General features: G+C 49.6%; 2 protein-coding genes across 2 annotated transcripts; one reads left to right on the forward strand and one right to left on the reverse strand.

Annotated features, from left to right (window-relative positions):
• The first annotated feature begins 3,527 nt into the window (after positions 1-3,527).
• Positions 3,528-8,608, forward strand: LOC123180669 (phosphoenolpyruvate/phosphate translocator 3, chloroplastic). Its single transcript, XM_044592752.1, has 9 exons — positions 3,528-4,265; positions 4,399-4,521; positions 4,883-5,035; positions 5,127-5,212; positions 7,226-7,310; positions 7,409-7,528; positions 7,625-7,693; positions 8,030-8,159; positions 8,256-8,608. Exons 1-9 carry the CDS (start codon positions 3,894-3,896, stop codon positions 8,330-8,332), a joined length of 1,215 nt encoding a protein of 404 aa, XP_044448687.1. The 5' UTR covers positions 3,528-3,893; the 3' UTR covers positions 8,333-8,608.
• A 1,384-nt stretch (positions 8,609-9,992) lies between these two features.
• LOC123180668 (phospholipase D alpha 1) lies at positions 9,993-15,383 on the reverse strand. The gene is made up of 3 exons (XM_044592751.1): positions 15,163-15,383; positions 10,760-12,665; positions 9,993-10,672 (listed from the first exon to the last, which is right to left on the reverse strand). The coding sequence occupies exons 1-3, from the start codon at positions 15,268-15,270 to the stop codon at positions 10,239-10,241; spliced, it is 2,448 nt and encodes an 815-aa protein (XP_044448686.1). The 5' UTR covers positions 15,271-15,383; the 3' UTR covers positions 9,993-10,238.
• Between the last annotated feature and the right edge of the window lie 4,531 nt (positions 15,384-19,914).

The raw sequence follows: 19,914 nt of genomic DNA on the forward strand, positions 1-19,914 counted from the left end.
CCTTCAACCTCGGTCGTCATGGAGGTTTTCAATGTGTCCAAAGCCGCATTGAACTCCTCACGAGAGACCGAGGATCCCCCATCGACCATAGACGAGGACAGAATCACACCGGGGTGCTCCTCCCCACCGTCTACGGTGTCAACCATACTCTTCGGACGGTAAAGTCCTTAAAAAGAGACGAGGCTCTGGTACCAATTGAAAGGATCGATATAGTTGACTAGAGGGGGATGAGAATAGGCAACTAACAATTTTTGGCTTTTCTTTACCAAATTAAACTTTGGATCAAAGTAGGTTGTCTAGATATGCAACTAGGTGGGCAACCTATATGATGCAACAACAACAAGCACACAAGCAAGCAAGGATACAACTCAATACAAGCTTGCACAAGTAAAGGTGAGAGATAAACAAGAGTGGAGCCGATGGAGACGAGGGTGTGTTACCGAAGTTCCTTCCCTTTGAGAGGAAGTATGTCTCCGTTGGAGCGGTGTGTAGGCACAATGCTCCCCAAGAAGCCACTAGGGCCACCGTATTCTCCTCACGCCCTCACACAATGCGAGATGCCGTGATTCCACTATTGGTGCCCTTGAAGGCGGCGACCGAACCTTTACAAACAAGGTTGGGGCTCTCTCCACAACCGAATTGGAGGCTCCCAACGAAACCATGGAGCTTAACCACAATGGAATGTGGCTCCGAGGTGACCTCAACCGTCTAGGGTGCTCAAACACCCAAGAGTAACAAAATCCACACAAGAAAGTATGGGGGAATCAAATATCCTTTGGTGGAAGTGTAGATCTAGGTCTCCCCCTTCAATCCCTAGCAAATCAACTAGTTTGAGTGGCTAGAGAGAGAGAGAGATCGGGCAAGAAAGCTTGAAAGGCATTAATGGTGGAGAGAGAGAGGCAAGAAGTGAAAGAGGTAGGTGGAAGAACCTCCTTTATATAGGAAACCCTAAAATCCAACCGTTACCGCAGTTATTGCACTGCAACAGTACAACCGCTCCATATCCCGGTACAACTGGGATTCACGGTTACACTGCAGAAAACCTGATAGGCGGTACAACCGGACACCCGAGCGGTAGTACCGGTAAACAAGTTCAACCGGAACAACCGCTCCTCTACCGCTCAATAACCGCTTTGAAACAGAAGGGAGTCACCCCTGTGAGCGGTGGTCGAGCGGTAGTGCGTCGGAACTACCGCCTGGCCCTGGCACCGGGCATGGCTAAGTCCTAAGCGGTAGAACCGCTTAGAGCACTGGTAGTACCAGTGTGCAAAGCACGACCGGAAAAACCGGGCCACCACCACCCAAGTACCGGTCCAAAACAGAAGCTAGTCCGGTTGTAGAGCGGTACCTGGCCGGTACAACCGCCAAGGATGCAACACCCAGATCTTCAAGCATGGCGGCGGTACAACTGCTTGGCAAGATACTGGGAGGTCCAACCCCAGGGTATCACCCCTGGGGCGGTGGTTGGGCTGGTATAACTGGGCCAGCGGTACAACCGCTCAAGTGAGCGGTATAACCGCTGAAAGGAAGGGCCACAACAACAGTATGGAAAGAAGGGACCTCTCTCTCAAACGAGGAACAGAAGAAAAGAGTGGGAGAGAGAAATGTGTACGTGCAATGATTCCCCCAAATCCTTCCGATGTGGATTCCCTCTTAATAGTACGGGTTTCCTACGACCAACAAGATAAACATGTAGAAAAACACCGTCTTCGATCTTTTCCTTCCAGAGAGAATGACTAATTGATGCATACCTAAACACCGAGAACCCGAAGCACATATCACACGATTAGACCAACAGAGAGTTGTCATCATCATCCAAAACACAAAGATGGGAAATGACCTAACACCTCTCTTCCACATAAGTAGTTTTTCTGACGTGGATCCATGGTGCAGCTGTCCACGGTGTAACATAATTCATGCCCTTATAAGTTCGTGTTGCTCTTTGATTGGGCATGATTGATGGGCTCTCGTGTAACTTGTTACAGGCAAAAGTAAAGAGGATAGATGAATGAATCCCTAACAAAAGTAAAGAGGATAGGTGAATGAATCTGTGACCAAATTCATTGATTGACGAATGTATGTATACATTGTGAAGAGATGCCTTGTAGGGATGTCAGTTGCAGATTTTGCGAGAGAGGGGAGGGACGCGTCCGTACGAATAGATGTGTCCGTACTAGACGACAGTTAGTGTTGGACACGCACATTATCGTAATGATGTTTCTTAAGTAACACGTATTAATTGATAAAACCATACGTGTTAATTCTAATCCTGACATAACTAACACATTAACGCATGTGGATCAGAAATGTTGATTAGTAGATCTGAGATTGCACAACACTCCACGTGATCACGTCAGTTGCCCGTACCTTGTCTACTTCAGAAAAAAAGCGGTCGTGGGTAGGCGGTTTCTCCTATTGCTGAAAGCCGATGAGGTTGGTTCCTCCTCCTCTACTCGTTGCTTCGGTGGCGGGTGGATGGGGGGAAGGGGTCCCGTTTCTTTCCCGCACTTTTTCATGTGGAGTTAGTCTTTTGTGTGGTGACGTTGGAAGGATGAGGAAGACATCGCGTGGAATAAAGTTGCTTTGGCTTCCTCCTCACCACAACGATGCTCTTCATGGTGGCATCGAGAGCCGATGGCCTCGCCTTCTCACCGTTGGTCGAGGTGGTGAGATTAGGTTTTCCTTTTCTCTCTGGCGCTTGCTATTCGTATCCAGGTTAGCATGGGGATATTGACCGGTCAACATGCCACAACGACCAGTGCCTTCCTGCTTTGCAGCAGGCATGTTCATCGACTCAGAAAGCCTTTATAGTGATGGTGTCCCCTTAGATTGGGCAATGGTGGAGGTTGTGCTTCTTCTCTGACAAGCGCCTCGGCGGCGTTGGATGTTAGCCGCAACCGTTAGTTTCGGGGTGTGCAGGGATCTCTATGGACCTTTTTGAATTTTTTACTCCCTCTGTTCCATAACATAAGAACGGTTTTCAAGCTGTCTTAGGGTCCTCTCTTCATAGTTTTCAGACATGTGTTACTCTGATTGTTGATTAATGATACACGCGGTTTATCCATACCAATATAAAAAGATTTAAAGGGGCAGATCAAACAAATCCCGGCCATCAAATCAGGTCAATCCGACGAGTCAGCCTGCTCTAATGATGAGCGCTCAACACGCTTCGTGTGCAGTTAATATAATATCAAATATTAATGCCAATGCTAATCATATAATTAATATGCAAATAATATCCTAGTACATAATATTTACGTGTAATTAATATATTACCTAGTAATACCAACGTGCAATGCACGTACACATTTATTAGTATAAAAAAACACTCCACGTGACCACGGAGTGGACGAAAACATGCGGAATAGACATGCTCACGAACGGCCAGATTAGGCTTTTCCATGGTGGAATTTCAGTTTTTATCAAAAAAGGAGCAGCAGAAAGTTCCAAGAAAGGGCTGTCGTCGTCGGAGAAAACCGGAGCGACGACGGCCAGAAAAAGCGAGTGTACCGTTTAATTCTGCTCCTTTCCGCACCCGCACAAGTAAGAAAGCGCCGCCGCTCGACGAGAGGGAGATGGCGGCCCGCTCCCTCCCTCCACCAGCGTCTGCTTTGATTACCTTCCGTTTCTGTCGTCGCGCAGCCGCGCAGCGAGAGGAGCACGCCAACCGCGCGATTGTGAGCTCCTCCTCCCCCCTCCATAAATAGCGCCGGCTCGGCGGGCAGCGGCGGCGCCTGCCTCTACCACCTTCCCTCCGCATTTCCAACGACGGCACAGCGGGAGGGAGAGAGAGGAGATCCGCCGCGCGAGTAGATTTCCTCGCCGCGGTCCGTTAGTTAGCGCGGCGCCCGTGTGAGAGTCCAAGAACCGGACGGAGGAGTCAGGGCCGCGAGATGCAGAGCATGGCGGCGTCCTCCTCGTCTTCGAGAGGCTGGGCGGCGGTGCGACGTTGCCCCTCCCCTTCCTTGTCCGCGCGGCACGTCGCCTTCTCCTCCTCGTCCTCTTCCCGCTGCCCCGTCGCGGGCGCCGGCGCGCCCGTGCTGCCGCTCGGCATTCGCGGGGGCCGCCTGCCGCTCCCCTGCCCCCTGCTCCCGCCCGGCGGCAAGAACGGCGCTTCGGCGAGAAGGGCGACGGCGGCCGCCGCGCCGTCGGCGGAGGGAGACGGGAAGCCGGAGGCCGGCGGCATTCCGCGGACGCTGCAGCTCGGCGCCATGATCCTCGTCTGGTACCTCCTCAACATCTACTTCAACATCTACAACAAGCTGGTCAGTCCTAATCGACATTTATTTCCGCTTTCTTCCTTTATAGGATCATTACACATACAAATCGATTCTTGATCCTCCTAATCCAATCTTCCTTTGCATGTGACTGATGATGATTGATGATGCTACTACACAGGTTCTGAAAGCAGTGCCCTTCCCCTACACCATCACCACCTTCCAGTTCGCATCCGGCTCCTTCTTCATCACTCTCATGTGGCTGCTCAATCTGCATCCCAAGCCAAGGCTCTCCCTTCAACAGGTAACAACAAGGATAAACACTGATCTTTTATTACCCTTAAAAGTTTGCACGGATCTTAAAATTACTTGAAAAAGCTATTGCCATATTAGCCGGCAGATCAAAGCGTATCAATCGATTGATTTGGATACAAAAGACTATATTACCATTTTTTATTGAAGGGGTGTACTCCTAATCCTCACTTTTAATCTGCATCGGAATCTGTAAGCTTTTCTAGGGGGTGTACCGAAGCAAAGTTCTTATTATACCCTGATCGTCTAAAAAAATGAATTTTCCTTTTCGGTAACACGTTCATGATTCATGTGAAATTGTATAGTAATTCAATTTTGAGATGAATGGATTAATCTTTTAATTATCGATGCAGTACGCAAAGATCCTGCCTTTGGCCTTAATACACATGATGGGCAACGTCTTCACCAACATGAGTTTGGGCAAGGTGGCTGTCTCCTTCACGCACACCATCAAGGCCATGGAGCCCTTCTTCTCTGTTCTGTTCTCAGTCTTGCTCCTCGGGCAGGTATTTTATTTCATCTTAAGTGGTCCGTCCTGACAAATGAAATGTACAGAAACAGATGAATATGTTGTTCTTAATTGTGCTGTTCTTGCAGACACCTTCTTTACTGGCAGTAGGTTCTCTCGTGCCGGTTGTCGGTGGAGTTGTGTTGGCATCTATGACTGAAGTTTCTTTCAACTGGTTAGTTGTAATATTGCCATTAGTTAATATTCCAAATGTCAAAGGATTGGGGAAACATTGACTTTTTGATTACCTCTTCAGATATTTGTAAGATCATCTACATCCGGATATAGCAAATCCAGCCCCTCATAGGTTCGCGGACGTTTCCGGGCATGTCCGTGGAGAGGGCCTGGTCACCCCTCATTTTGCGTCCGGTGCAACCGAGTACCTCAAATATCACACCTCAAATCCATACTACATATCCAACACAAAAGCTACGTAGTACCACATAGATAAACCTAGTGTTATGTGGCTGCTAGAAGGAGGGCGGCAGCTGCAGACCATGCATCTCCCGCACACACCGACGCGCTAGGAGGCCGCGCGCAGCAGCCTGCAGCCTCACCGCCGCCGACACGTGGCGGGTAGTGATCCAAGCCGGAAGCGGTGACGGCGACGGCGGGAACTTGATCTGGTGGATCGGGACTCCCGCCGGCGCGGTCGATGCGGGGCTTTGATACCAGATTGTTATGTGGCTGCTAGAAGGAGGGCGCGAGAGGGCCGGCCGGGGGCCTTCTCGCCCACGGCCGGGCAAGAGGGAAGGGATTTCCTTCTTAATTCTTGCTTGATTAGATTGATACATCTCCTCTCTTTATATAGAGAGGTTTACTTGACTCCCAAGCAAGGCTTACTTGACCCCTAAGCAAGCGACCCTTATCTCTAATTAACCCTAAGACTAACGGGCTATACTGCCAGCCCAGGCCATTAGGCCCATTACGTACTCTAACACCTAGCCTACTTCTACTTGTCGTCAGAGATGTAGACGACCTCCGTGCCGGTAGTGCCGGACGGACCTGCCTCCTGGTGGATGGCCGCCTCCCGCTGCTTCGGTTCCCCGTCGGACTCCACCTCCACCTGTGCCTTGCGGAGGTTTGCCCCCACCTCTGCCTCTGAGCGGATGGAGTCGAGGATGGCCTGCTGCTCCGCCGCCTCCTCCGCTTGGGCGACCTCAAACTCGCCGGGCGCATCGGCCATGCCGAATCCGGCAGCCGGAGGTGCCGGATCTGCCTTGTCTTCCTCCTCCTCTGGCTCTGCGTCCTCCATGGCCGCGTCCAGCGCCTGCTGCTCCGCATCCTCCTCCTCCTGCTCCTCCTCCTCCTCCTGTTGCTCCGGCGAGTCTGGAGGCAGGCCGGCTGCAATCCGAGCTTCGCGTCGGGCCCGGATCTCCTCAAGGAGCTCGAACCGACGCTCCGGAGTGAGCATTGCATAGGTGGTGATCCGCTGCCGAGCCATGGCTACAGGCGGATGGCGAGCTCCGAGCTGCGAGTGAATGGGGAGTGGCGGCGCGGAGGGGAAGGAAATGTGAGTGCAGCTAGGGTTAGGGGTCACCGTCCTGCTTAAATAGCCAGATTTGACCCCTCGGGCATCAATCCGATGTGGCGGATGCGCCCAGGCGCGTCTGGGCCTCCTCATATACGCCCTAGATTTGGGCTGGATACGAGGGATGCCGGTCAGCCCAGACATATAGGGCCAGTTTGAGGAGCCCGGCTGGGTCATGTTTTTGTGACCACTCACTGACCGGGCCGTCCACCCGGGCGTATAGGGGACGTTTGAGGAGCCCAGCTATAGATGCTATAAGCTATATAAATATGGAATGTATCACACTATCCATTAGTTCAGTCAAGCTTATCACTACCACTCTAGAAAGAAAGAAACCAGTAGTTCACATTGTTGGCAATCCAGTTAGCCTTATATGCTTGTATCACTCAAAACTTGCTAAAATGGGAAGTGAGGTGTCAATTATGAATAGACTCTGGTTAGGTTACAACTGTATACATTACCGAAAATGCAAATAATAATAATATTGGTTTTCCAGTTATTTAGCTAAAATAATGCAGCAAAATATATTTTATTTTATTTTGCAATCCAAAACATTGGTTGTACTTCAGTCTCCCCCAACTGGTTTATTTCCTGTGGTCTTATTGAGAACCATCTGCCATCATATATACTGACTGCATATGTACTTTGGGGAAACAGGATTGGATTTTGGAGTGCCATGGCTTCTAATGTTACAAATCAGTCGCGAAATGTTTTCAGCAAGAAACTTCTTGCTGACAAAGAGGTGATTTACTACTTTATTTTGTTCCATTGGGCATTCACACCGTACAAACATGATAACTATCCTGAACCACTTCCCCTTACGCATTTCGTTTCCTACAGGAAACGTTGGACGATATAAATCTCTTCTCAATTATGACTGTCATGTCATTTTTGTTGTCGGTCCCATTAATGCTATATTTAGAGGGCATCAAGTTTAGCCCATCATACGTACAGAGCACTGTGAGTATTGCCAGTTCCCAAAAGTAGAAATGGATTGGTTTGCCTCCCTTTTTTTAGCTAATCATAACTTTTTCGAACATTGTACCTTTTATGTAGGGCGTAAATCTTCAAGAACTATGCGTGAAAGCAGCCATTGCTGGCACTTGTTTCCATTTTTATCAACAGGTGTGCTAATCTTCACTAAGAATCAGTTCCCTTCAGAAATATATTTTTAGAAGTTTTGGAGGTTCTACAAAGGTTCCAAGGATTGTCACTTAGTAGCTCTAGGGGCTGGACTTTGCCCATTTTATATTATATTACTATGGTCAACTGCTTTCAGTGTACATGTTATTTTACCTTCAGTGATGTTAGATGAGTGGTCCTGCATAATAGGTTTCATGATCTGAAATTCAACTTCTACCACTTATCTGTTTTTTCTTTTCTCTTTGATATTTACCATGAGTTCTATTCAATTTTGTCCCTGATTGCCTGTAACAAAGTTTCTGTTTGTTGCCGAGGCAGGTTTCATATAGTTTATTGGCCAGAATATCACCTGTGACCCATTCTGTTGCAAACTCTGTCAAACGAGTTGTTGTCATTGTGTCATCCGTTATCTTCTTCAGAACTCCAATTTCACCTATAAATGCACTTGGTAACTTCATGACTAACCAATCCTATTTTACCAGCAAGTTCTAACAATTCACTTTAAAATTTGTTTCTCTGAAATATATTCTTACCTTGCCTGCAGGAACTGGTCTGGCTCTGCTCGGTGTTTTCCTGTACTCTAGATTTAAGAAGGCAAAACCAAAGGCAAAGGCTGCATAAAGACCGCTTATATAGCAACAATTAGCTTCAGAAGGATCAGGATCAGGGGAATGTACTGCTTTCACCGATAGCATACACTTGGCTTTCCCCCAGTTTGTCTCCACCATGTTCTCTCATCTTCTTATTTGGCTGTTTGTACCTTGTATAGAAGATTTTTCTGAAGGTTGTGGTGGACTGACAAAGAAATAGCACTGTCAAAACTCTTTTCAAGAGAATAAGAATTTTGGCATGTACTCCTGAAAGTTCTGATACAGAATATTAGCCTTTTTGCAGTGATTCTCTTGACATGTTGATGAAACTTATACCTCTGGTGCACTCTGCATGCAACGTCGCTGTTGTTTTCAAGTCAAGTGCATCCAGATGCATTATTGGTCAGCTTCTAGTACATTTTTCTTTATTCATTTCATGACTTCTGCTAAATATTGTTTAAGCACCGCAGTGCTATAACGTTCAAGATTCTAACTTCCATAGTGAAAAGATAAATATTAAATCTCAACAAGGGGTAGTGTTATCATTTGAAAAACCAACAGATCTAGTTTCTGAACTACTTATTTTTTCCCTGAAGATCACTATCAGTGGAATGAAAAAATTCAGGAAATGGAAAACAAAAATTCGAGATAGGTTAATCATTTGCATGTGCATGTGTGGTTTCCTTTAGCCAAATATACATTAAAAAACTGCGTGTCTTGTGGAAAACTTCAATTTTGTTCGAGATTGCCTTTTCACTTCTGAGGGAATTTTATTCACTACAAAAAGGCCGGTAATGGATGATAAAAACATTCAGGTCAATTCAATTCCTCACCAAATAGAAAAAAATAAATATCATTTCCTTTTGTTTGCTTAAAAGAATAGAACATTCTGGATAGACTGAGTGAAAGTGAAACTGATGGTATTGACAGGTGGCCATCGATAGCCATACTAACCTGTGGATGAGGAGTTGAGAACACATTCACCATAAAAAAATAATAGAAATTTTACACATCACAGGAAATATATGTGAATTCAGAGTGGATCTGTTCCCACAACTTCATGTTCCAGGTGAGGCGAGAAAGAACTTTCAGTAGATTAGCTCATACTGCAACCATTCAATTAAATTTACCTTGCACCACATATAGCTCTGGAGATAGAAACAGTCAGTGGCGGTGCTTGACATAAAAACCTGCGATATCAATCCACATAAACTCGTAGTACTTGTGTAATTTTTGTGAGCATTTTCCGAAGTCTGCGATGTCAGTTAACATCACAAACACTGTAGCTTCACCAGTGGAGACAGAATTTACATATTTGCATAGTTTGAAAACAAGTGTTGAACTAATGGGGGAAATGTATCTTTCTTCACCCGATTCGTGAAATTTGAGAGTCCATATGGTTGAAGATATGACAGTAAAATCTAGCAAAAAACAAAGTAGTTGTAGCAGAGTATTGCTAGTTAGTACTCCCTCTGTCCCATAATATAAGAGCGTTTTTGACACTAAACTAGTTTTAAAAACGCTCTTATATTATGGGTAGCGTTTTTTATATTATGGATGTCAAAAACGCTCTTATATTATGGGACGGAGGGAGTAATTCCCATGATCTCATATAGGCGTGAAGATGGTTAGTTATCTGACAAGCTGTGGCACAAACACTGAACTGTCAAAAGAAAACAGGCAGACACTAATGCACGAATTAAACCAAGTTAAGCTCACCAATATTTAGCACTAACAAATTAACCTACAATCACGATAAACCCATCACCATGCACCATGCAAGTAGTGCATTTCTTATATTCACTAAAAAAAAAGGAAAACCACAATCTAGGGCTGTTCTTATTCAGAGTTTTCAGAAGAAACACCAAATCTTCAGAGGAAAAACCAAACAGAAGGAAGAATTTGATCGGTGCAACGTGATGCAGACAGAGGTGCCTCTACGTGGTAAGGATGGGCGGGAGGTAGTCGGACTTGCCGCCGAGGATCCGCGCCTCGGTGTCCGGGAAGAACTCCACCCCGGGCAGCTGCGTCACCGAGCCGTCGCCGGTGACGCTGACAGGGTAGGTGAGGAGGTGGCCGGGGAGGTCGCGCTCTGGGCCGTCGGCCGCGTAGAGGTCCCAGTACCTTTCGGCCATGGCGTTCACCTTGTGCACGCACTCGAGGCTCTCCGGCCGCTGGAACGCCTCGTCCATCATGCCGAGGTGCTCGTACCACAGCGCCATCCTGAACCCGTGCACCTGCCCCCTCGCCGGCCGGCTCGTCGCCAGGTGGCCCGGCTGGTACCCGCCCATGGCGATCTCCGAGTCGCGCGCCCCGTCCATGGACCTCTGGTTGATGTTCGCCGACCCCACGATGATGTACTCGTCGTCCACTGGCAATCAAACACACGAACGATCAAGAACAGCCCAAATGTGTCTACCAACATGGAGAGCAAACTGAATGTGTCGTACGAACGTACCGATCATCATCTTGGTGTGGACGTAGATCATGAACCGGCGGTTCTGCTGCGCCTTGAGGTAGTCGCTGTCGGGCTCGGCCTGCTCTGGCGGCTCGTACTCGCCGGACTTCTTGGCCTCCCGGTTGCCGAGGCAGAAGAAGGTGAGGTAGTCCTTGGGTTTGGCGTCGATCCCCTTGGCCTGGATGGCCTGCGCGATGTCGCTGTACATCATCTCCATGGTCCTCCTCTGCCAGTCCAGGATGGCCTGCACGGACCCGCTCGCTGGGATGCCCTCCGGCCACATGGGCACCACCACGTACACGGTGAACCGCTCCCCGGCCTCGATCTTGCTCACCACCTTCATGGACAGCTCCTTGGGGAGGAGGTGCAGCGCGCCGACGTCGTCGGGGTCGATGCCGTCGCGCTTCCAGCAGTAGGAGCTCCCCAGGAAGTACTGGTTCTCGATGTAGATGAAGCTCTTGGCCCTCCGGATGGCGCAGATGTACGCGTCCTGGATGCTCCGGTCGATGATCTGGTCCTTGCCGCTCACCAGGCCCGCCTTCGCCGCGTCCTCGGGGTTGTCCGGGAACCCGAAGGCGGCGCCGCCGTCGATGGACCGGAACAGCTGCACGTTCCACGCCTCCCTGTCCTCGGCGTGCATCACCGGCGACGGCGGGATGATGTCGTCGGCGAGGTCCCTGAGCTGGACGAGCAGGTCCTTGCCGCCCTGCTTGCGCCACCGCTGCTCGAAGTTGTAGAGCACGTCCCACGCCACGGGGCCCTCGAGGCGGCAGTGGATGTCGTGCCACGGCTCCCTCGGCCCGCCCTTGGCGATCGCCGCCGTCGCGAAGTTGGGCTGGTGGAAGTCGTCGTGGTGGGGGCCGTCCAGCGTCCCGAACAGGGGGTGGAACGGCGTGTCGTAGCGACCGTCGCAGAGGTCAAGCCCGCCCACGAAGCTGAGGATCCGCCGGCGCCGGCCGCCGCCGCTCTGGGGCATGTCGTGGTCCACGATGACGGTCTTCTGGTGGTGCGTGAACATGGTGGAGATCTGCAGGTCCTGGACGAAGCTGCCGGAGTCGTCGGGGTCCCGGGGGCAGAGCACGCAGTGCACGTCGGTGTCCTGGAAGTAGTTCATCGTCTCCTCGTCGTGCGTCGCCATGAGGCCGTCCTTCTTGAGCACCCCAACCGAGGTCCGGTCGTCCCAGACCAGCATGAGGACCCTGACGCCCTCGCCGGCCTTCTTCTTGAGCAGCTCGCCGAGCGTGACGCCGCCGCCGGCCGGCTTGGGCCGGTTGGCGTCCCTGAGCAGCGCGATCTCCGTGTACACGGACCATCCCGTGATGTAGATGAGGTGCTTGGCATTGCTGATGGCGGCGAAGATGTCCTCCCAGCAGCGGTGCGGCTCGTAGCAGCGGCCGTCGTCGAGCGGGATCCTGGGGATGAAGCCGTCGGGGATGTGGGCGTCCTGGTACAGCGTCACCTTGCACCCCTGGCGCTGGGAGAAGAAGGTGTAGGGCACGCCGGGGTTCTTCCCGGAGCGGATGCCGCGGCCCCAGGCCCGGTCCTTGGAGATGTCGAAGTACTGGAGCTTGACGTGGATCTTGCCGCCGCCCTCGACGGGGTTGCGGCTGTCGTCGCAGAGCGGGAGCCAGCGCTCGACCTCGTCGCCGCCGTAGATGTCGCGGACGGGGAGGTAGCCCGTGCCCACGACGGAGGCGCCGATGGTGCTGCTGCCCTTGATGGTGAAGAGCACGTCGGTGGCGAGGTGCGCGCAGTAGATGTGGAAGGACTCGAACCAGCGCGGGGTCGACGACTCGTCGTTCAGCGTGCGAGTGCGGCCGATGCGGGCCTTGCCAAGGCCGACGGTGGCGTAGAGCTTGCTCGCGCCTTTGCCGACGCCCACCGTGTCCTCGATCCCCTCCACCAGCTGTTGCTCACCATTTTTTATAAATCAACAGAGAGATCTACCAGCATTGGAAAATGAGCATCGAAACATTCGCTGAATGTACACGACGATCCTACCAGAGCCCAACGCCGTCATGGCGGAAAAGCAGTCAGCGCCGTCTGTGAGGTTGCTGGACACGGGGATACGAACGCCGCCATGGCCAACAATCATTTAGATTGGTTAAAAAAAGTCTCACCTCGTTTTTTTAGTTGAAATATGCAAAAATATAATGATTTTGCTCTGATATGAATGAAAATCATTCAGTTTGCATGAAAATCGTTCAATTCCTGTTTAAAATGTTTGCAGGCACGGTTGGATGGACGACTCCTGTATCATTATCCGCGGACGAATACCATGTCCATTTTAGGGGCCCCGTTAGAGATACCCTTGTACCCTAAACATTATTTCTTTTGCACCCCACCTCTACACTAACACGATCTCAAAAGCCACTCAAGGGTTGCTCATGAGAACATTGTAATATAGAAGCAAATAAAGTTGCTCATGAGCTCGCTAGATTGGCTAGAATTTTTTTTGATTTCTGACTAGTTTGAGGAGCCTATAAATGAAAATGTATTGATCCTCATAAATGATGTATTGGTTATTTCTAATGAATAAAGTGTAGGATTTTATTTAAGAAAAACACAATCTCAAAAGCCACTCAAGGAATCAAGGGCACGCACATGAAAATATTGCAAAAAAAGAGAGCGATCAACGGAATAAACACGGTAGACAAGGATGCACAAGGGCGGTGCATGAGTGTCGTCATCGCTGAACTCAACCATTTTAGTCAGATCATGAGTTTTCACACTAAAGAGAAATATCTTCAAACTCCATGTAATGCCTCCAAGAAAAAAGATTAACACAACATTGCTAGGTTCAAACAATGAAGGTCGGACCTAGAGTTTTCGCCCCGAAAAAATGAGACCTCACACTCAAAGAGCACCACGTAGCCAACGTCGCTCTATGCTGACGTCACCTGTTGATCCACCATTGCACAGACACACACATGCATAGTCGTGAATTGGACCTAGCCACACTAGAATCATGTTTGCGCAACACATGCAGCCGAGCAGCGTCTAGGGACGCCTGCCATCGCCGCTGCCAACGTGAGTCCAGACCGCCCATGCGGAGTCTATTTAGGCCAGTAACATGGGGCAATGCAGACGAGGGCTCGACCCGCTTATGGACCAGAAGTTGATGATCATGTTAATCTCCCTTCCTCCTCCCATCTACTCCCTCTGTAAACAAATATACGAGTGTTTAGGTAACTATTTTAGTGATCTAAACGCTCTTATGTTTCCTTACGGAGGGAGTAGTTTGCAACCTTCATGTGAATGTGGAAAACAATAACTTAAAAACAGAGACAACTTGGTTTTTTATTTTTCCCTGAAAGCAAATAACTAGGATTTCGAGGTAACAATGGATTGATGGCAAACTGTATGGGCATCTATGAAGATAGCGAGTGACTCTGTGGAGCACGTCGTTGTAAGTCAATAATAAAGGAATTATTAGAATAAGAAGTGTCTTGAAGGGACTACACAAAGTTTTTTCTGAAAAAAGGCAAAATCTTTGTCCTCCTTTTAATAAGGTGTGAAACTATACAGAAATCCTAACCAGACTAAACAGTAGGAAAGAACACAAACCAATATGGGCAACGTCTAGAGGATTACTCTCTCTTAGACTACTCAAGTGTTTGGCGCAATTTGTCAATTATCGCCTTTATCTTTTATCCTCAAGAATATAATCAAGACATACAGTAAGATCCTCAAGTTTCTTTCATTTAGAACATGCCAAGCCGGTGTGGCTATGTTGGTGCAAGGCGTGCTTCTTACTTCTATGAGTACGTGCCTGAAGTCGAAGCTGGCTAATCCTCGACGCGTTTGACCGACTGCTTGGCATAGGCCGACTTGGCAAACGTGTGCCATTTGTTTGTAGAGGTCTTCACGAGTAGTCCACGGTGAAGTCGGAGTGGCTTGCTTGAGGAGAAGTGATGACGATGACATTGTAGGCAAGCTCAACGGTGTGTGGGGGCCCTGCGGGTAGCCAGGTCGACGGGTTTCCTTTCATTTGATCACGTTGTAACAATTTTTGTTCGAGTTTCTGTTAATTAATCGGGCAATCTCTCCTGCGTTTTAAAATGAATTCAGTCCTAAGGGACCGCGCTCAAAAACAAAAAAAAAGTTCCAAGCCTCAAGCAAAACAAGGGATCAAAGATCTCAGGGGGACTGAGGCCCGAAGGGCACACGGAATTAACCAATTCATTACATGGGGTTAGAACTTAGAAGGGACGTCTGTGTGAGTGGGTCTATGTGTGCGTGTGAGTCATCTATATATAACCGAAAAAATGCAGATCGTTTTGGGATCTCCGGCAGCCAAACATTCCTGTGTTTACGTTTGATCGTTACTAGTGGATTGTTTGCAACGACTTGGATGACTTGAAAGTTAGAGAGATGAGAGATGAGAGATGAGAGAGCGAGACCTTGCGGAGGAACTGCGGCGCCTGACTGCTGGGCCTGCTGTTGTTGGTGATCCCCTCGCCCTCGAACACGGTGACGTGCAGCGTCCCATGCAGCAGGATCCTCGCCATTTTACCCCTCTCACCGTCGCTCTCCGGGAAGAGAGCTTTGCTGTTCTGGGCCGAATGGATGGGGTGATGGAATGTTGTATGAGCAGCGGAGGAGTGGAGTAATTTGTTGTGGCGAGGAGGAAATTAAGGAGGGAGATGTGGAGGCGGTGGTACGTCAGAAATAGAAAGTCGGAGAGGAAGACCAGGGGACGGACGAGCGCCGCCGCGTACGTCGGAGCAAAGCCGCGAGGCGATCGCTGTAGCTGCTGCATCCCAGGGCCCGGCGCGCCGTGCGGTGCGTGAGGGCGATCAATCTGGCTCTGCGGCCGGTGCCCATCCGATCGTGCATGGTTGCGCTGCTGCGCCTGCGCGTTACAAGTCTCGTGTGGCACCATGTATTTTTATATTATATATATTTTAAATATGGAGCTCACGTAAGCTCATGTTACTTCTGGCGGTCTCGGCCATCTTATCAGTGGTATCCTTTTGCTCATGCGATGAATGCATAAGATTGTATACATGCATAGAAAAGCATTTGATTAATAATGATGATGTTTTTTTGCGGGGGAAGTACTGGATTAACAATGATGATGTTAGCAAATTTAAATCTCTTTTGTGACAAAAATATATATATTCGATAGACTAATGATGATATTTTTATTTATATATATCTTCGCCTCTCTAGTGACACGGGCGGAGTCTAGTTCCGCGCCGTCAGCCACCCTCGTCACCCCTCCCCTCCCCGCCGCGGCCGTTGCAGGATGCCGCTGGGCGAAGCCCGCGTGGCGGACGCTGGTGGCGGGGGCGCTCTTTTCGCTTGGCGGCTCTCAGTGGGGGAGGCCTGACCCACTTCTCTGCTCTACGTGGTTGCTCGTAGCCGGTGGGCTTCCGCCGGCACTCCTCTCCAGCGAGTCGGGGTCGGGTGGTGCCCCCTTCTTCTTCGGTGATTGGGGTGATCCCCTCGTGTTCAACTTTGGGACGGCTTCTGGCGGCCATCTCAGCGATCCAACGACGACGGCTCGCCAGATCTGGGCGAGTGCGGCCGGATCCGGCTCTCCCACGGCGGTGGGAAGCTGTGCCTGCTGGGTGCTCGGCTGGTAGCTGAGTTGTGGCTAGACATGGTGGCTGTGGTGCAGGTTGCTTTGGGTTCAGCCCGACAGCTCGTCCAGACGGGATTCGGGACGGGGTTGTTGCAGCGAGGATCTGCTGCTTCGTGGCGGCGCAGCTCAAGGTGGGTGCCAGATCTGCCGGCCATGGCTCGTCTGTGGTTGCGGGCGATGCTCTTGGACTCCGGGGCGGCGGCCCCGAGTGTGGTGGTGGTGGCTTCAGCCAGGGGGTGGTCATGTCTAGTCGCGGTGGATCGTGGGATCCCGTGGTCAGAGTGAGGTCGGCCTCGGAGGGGTGGTGGTTAGTGGGCGGCGGTCGGTGGTGGCAGGTGGTCGGCACATCTCCTGAAGAAATCCTTGCTCCGGTCTTCACCAGAGTCGGCGACGGCGGTGCCCGCGGGTGTTGTGATCTTTCTTGGAAGCGTCGTCACGGAGGTGCTCCTCCTTCTCCACACGGTGTGGCTTTGACTCCGGAGGTAAACCTCAGGTCTGCTGGATCGGGCGATGGAGGCATGTACACGTCTTTCTCCTCCTTGGGGGCATCGTCTCGGAGCCGGCTACGACTGAGAGGTTGGTGGATGATGGCATCTTTGCCGTCAATTGCAGCATCTTGGCCGTGTGGTTTGCTGAGGTAGGGCGCTGGTTTCTGTTTGACAAGGATGATGGCGTCGAGAGGAGCTTGGGTCGCGGCGTGGTCTTCGGTAGTCGGTTCTTCGTGGCGTGTCCGAGGTACTCTTCCGTGGTTGCTTGGTTGCTTTGAAGTAAGAGCTGCGTTGGAGCGAGTCCAGGTGGTGACGATGACAGGCATTTGGTGGTCGTTTGCAGAAGGCACGGTCGGCGCAAGTCCTGCATATTTGCTTTATGTTGCTCGTCATTTAAAGTCGGAGTTGTCGATTGCTTGCGCGTGTGGCCATTCGTTGGCATGTGCCGTCGTGGTTTATGTTCCATGTCGGTGGCCAGGTTGGCCGGTGGTGCGCACGTCATGTGGGTTGTGTTGTATCGGTTTTAGCCCGGTTTTTCGTTAATTAACCGGGCAATTCTCCTCTTCTTAATCAATGAAAATGACAAGTCTTTTTAGCTCGTTAAAAAAAAGGCTTTGACGCTAGTTCCGGTTTTCTTGTAAGTACGGGTTGGGCGGCGCGCCTCCCGGTACGTTCATGTGCGACGCTGTGTTGGCTACCGGTCATTGGGCTGGCTTGTTTGGTCTATGATGTGAGTCATGTACAGAGACATGTGCAACTGTAGCAAGACGATTTATACACTTCAAATGGGTCCGTTGATACCATGTACATCCGTTTGGATGTACGCATTTAGGAGCTTGGCATTGAAAATTTGCTAGAACGCCAAATAGATGCGTTGCTGCGCGTTATAAGGCTGGTGTAGCACCATCTTTGTGTGTGCTTGTGTGTGTGTGTTTCATAAAAGAGCACGCCTAGAGCTCAGCCGATTGAGAACACCACACATGTGTGCAGATCAACGTGCGACGCATCGTTGCGACTATTTTTCTTATCTCGTGTGTCATTTTTTTAAGGAGGTGAAACACTTTTATTCAACATCCAGAGTTTCCACGGTCCACACATATCGACCATGATCCAGGGATGTTGCTGTCTTACCTAGTTCATGAGCTTGAAGCTGGCTTCCCTAATCTCATGGTCAATACTGGTCTTGCCGAAGCACCCTTCTCGACCTTGATATCTTGGATGATTGTACTGCTTGCAACCAGGAAAGGTTCTTTAGGTTCTTAACAGTTGCCAAACAGTCTGTTGCAACTTGTATCTTACGCGGGTAAATATCACATACCAGATTAAGGCCCTCTAATCGTGCCATCGTCTCTAAAGTTTTTGGTTCAGTTAAGCTTCTCATAACAACAGCGGAAGCACCCAAATAGAGCCCCTGATCGTCCCGACAACAAACAACATCTATGGCCCCTCTCCCCTGGTTCCAAGACACCAAAGCATCAACACTCACCTTAGCAAAACCGTAGGATGAGAGTGATCCACTGTTTTCACCCTAGGGCCTCGAGGTACAGGGTTCAAACATTCACCGGTTCTGTGCGTGCTGGGTCTGGGAATGTGGGCTGATGTTGGGTTGTGTTGCCCGCGTTCAGCCACGTGCCTCAGTTTCTTGTGCCTATGTGCATTGTTGTCATAGGCATAACATATTACGCGCCCTTTGATTTGTTTCTTTTTTGTTTTAGTAACGACATCACAAACTTGACAAAATATTCCCTCATGGATTTTAAGAAGATGTATGTGGCTGCCTTGAGCTCCATAATGGCAAAGCTCCTCACGCTGGCTGACTGCAGGATAGCGCCCTCGCTCCACTGCATCGTTGGCACCGTCGCCATACTTGTTGTCATGACCAACGCCGCACTCATATATTAATTGTTGACATGGTTTTTTACCCCCAATCGCACACTTTTCGGAGACAATCACGGGCGGATATCTATTATTAATTGTTGCATATCATCAGTACAAACAAATATATTTCGATCGATCAGACAACAAGAGTCGATCTTCATGATAGAGGTACACATTCCAAACGAAGAACAATTGGATCGTTGGCAACCTTGAAGAAACGGAATGTCCATATTATGCCCACCTTCATATGCACTAGTAGTAGTCTGACCAATTCCGCTATCCACCGGTATGTTTGGATTAACATGTTGCAACTTAGTTGCCGATGAATAAAAAAGTGAAAAATTATGTTGCATGCTATTGAAAAGTTCCTACATGGGGTGTTTCAACTTGATTAACTAAATTCATCATGTTGTTCATCAGCATATGGATTAGTGGGGTTACCAATGCATGGGAGTTGGAATACATATGTTGCATGTTGCTAAAATTATATGAATTTAAAGTATGAAGATTATTCTGAGTCGGCTGTTGCGCATAATTAGATGCATGATTGATAAAACTAGGGCTAGCCGACAGATTATGCTCATTAAACGATCTAGCAACAACATATGCATTATTTGCATCTACATGAGTGAATTGGATATTTATATTACCTTTGTAGATTGCAAACCCTAGATGACGATCTCTTCGTAGCAAGAACGGGTTAGAAAACGTTCAAAGGTTCGTCCCCAGCGGAGTCGCCAAAAGTGTGTTCGTACACAAACACGTCACCGTGTGCCCTCGACGCCGAGGGTGATGCGCCACAGCTCACGTCGAAGGAGGCTCGTCCGGAAGCTCGGTACGCAAGCAATCCGGCGGGTACTTTTGTAGACCCGAAACCGCACACACCCGGGAGGGACCCCGTTAGGGCGCACAGCGGCTATGGGCTGCCCTAGGTCGACCTGGTCGCCCCTAGGGCCTCGAAGTTCGCCGCCCTGCAACAAGAAGAATGGACGAAGAACGAGGAAGAGGAACAAGGGAGAAGGTAAAAGTAAAGATAAAAGATGATAGATTGATTGTTCGATTGTGTGTTGTTCAGTCGACAGTCACCTCTCATCTATTTATGAGGTGGCTGGACTTCCCGTACAAGAAAAGGACTTCAAATCACGTCCAATCCTTTCCAGAATTAACCGAATTCCAATTTAGGTAAGTCTAGGACATCA

Source organism: Triticum aestivum, chromosome 1D (assembly GCF_018294505.1).
Source record: "Triticum aestivum cultivar Chinese Spring chromosome 1D, IWGSC CS RefSeq v2.1, whole genome shotgun sequence".
Taxonomy (NCBI): domain Eukaryota; kingdom Viridiplantae; phylum Streptophyta; class Magnoliopsida; order Poales; family Poaceae; genus Triticum; species Triticum aestivum.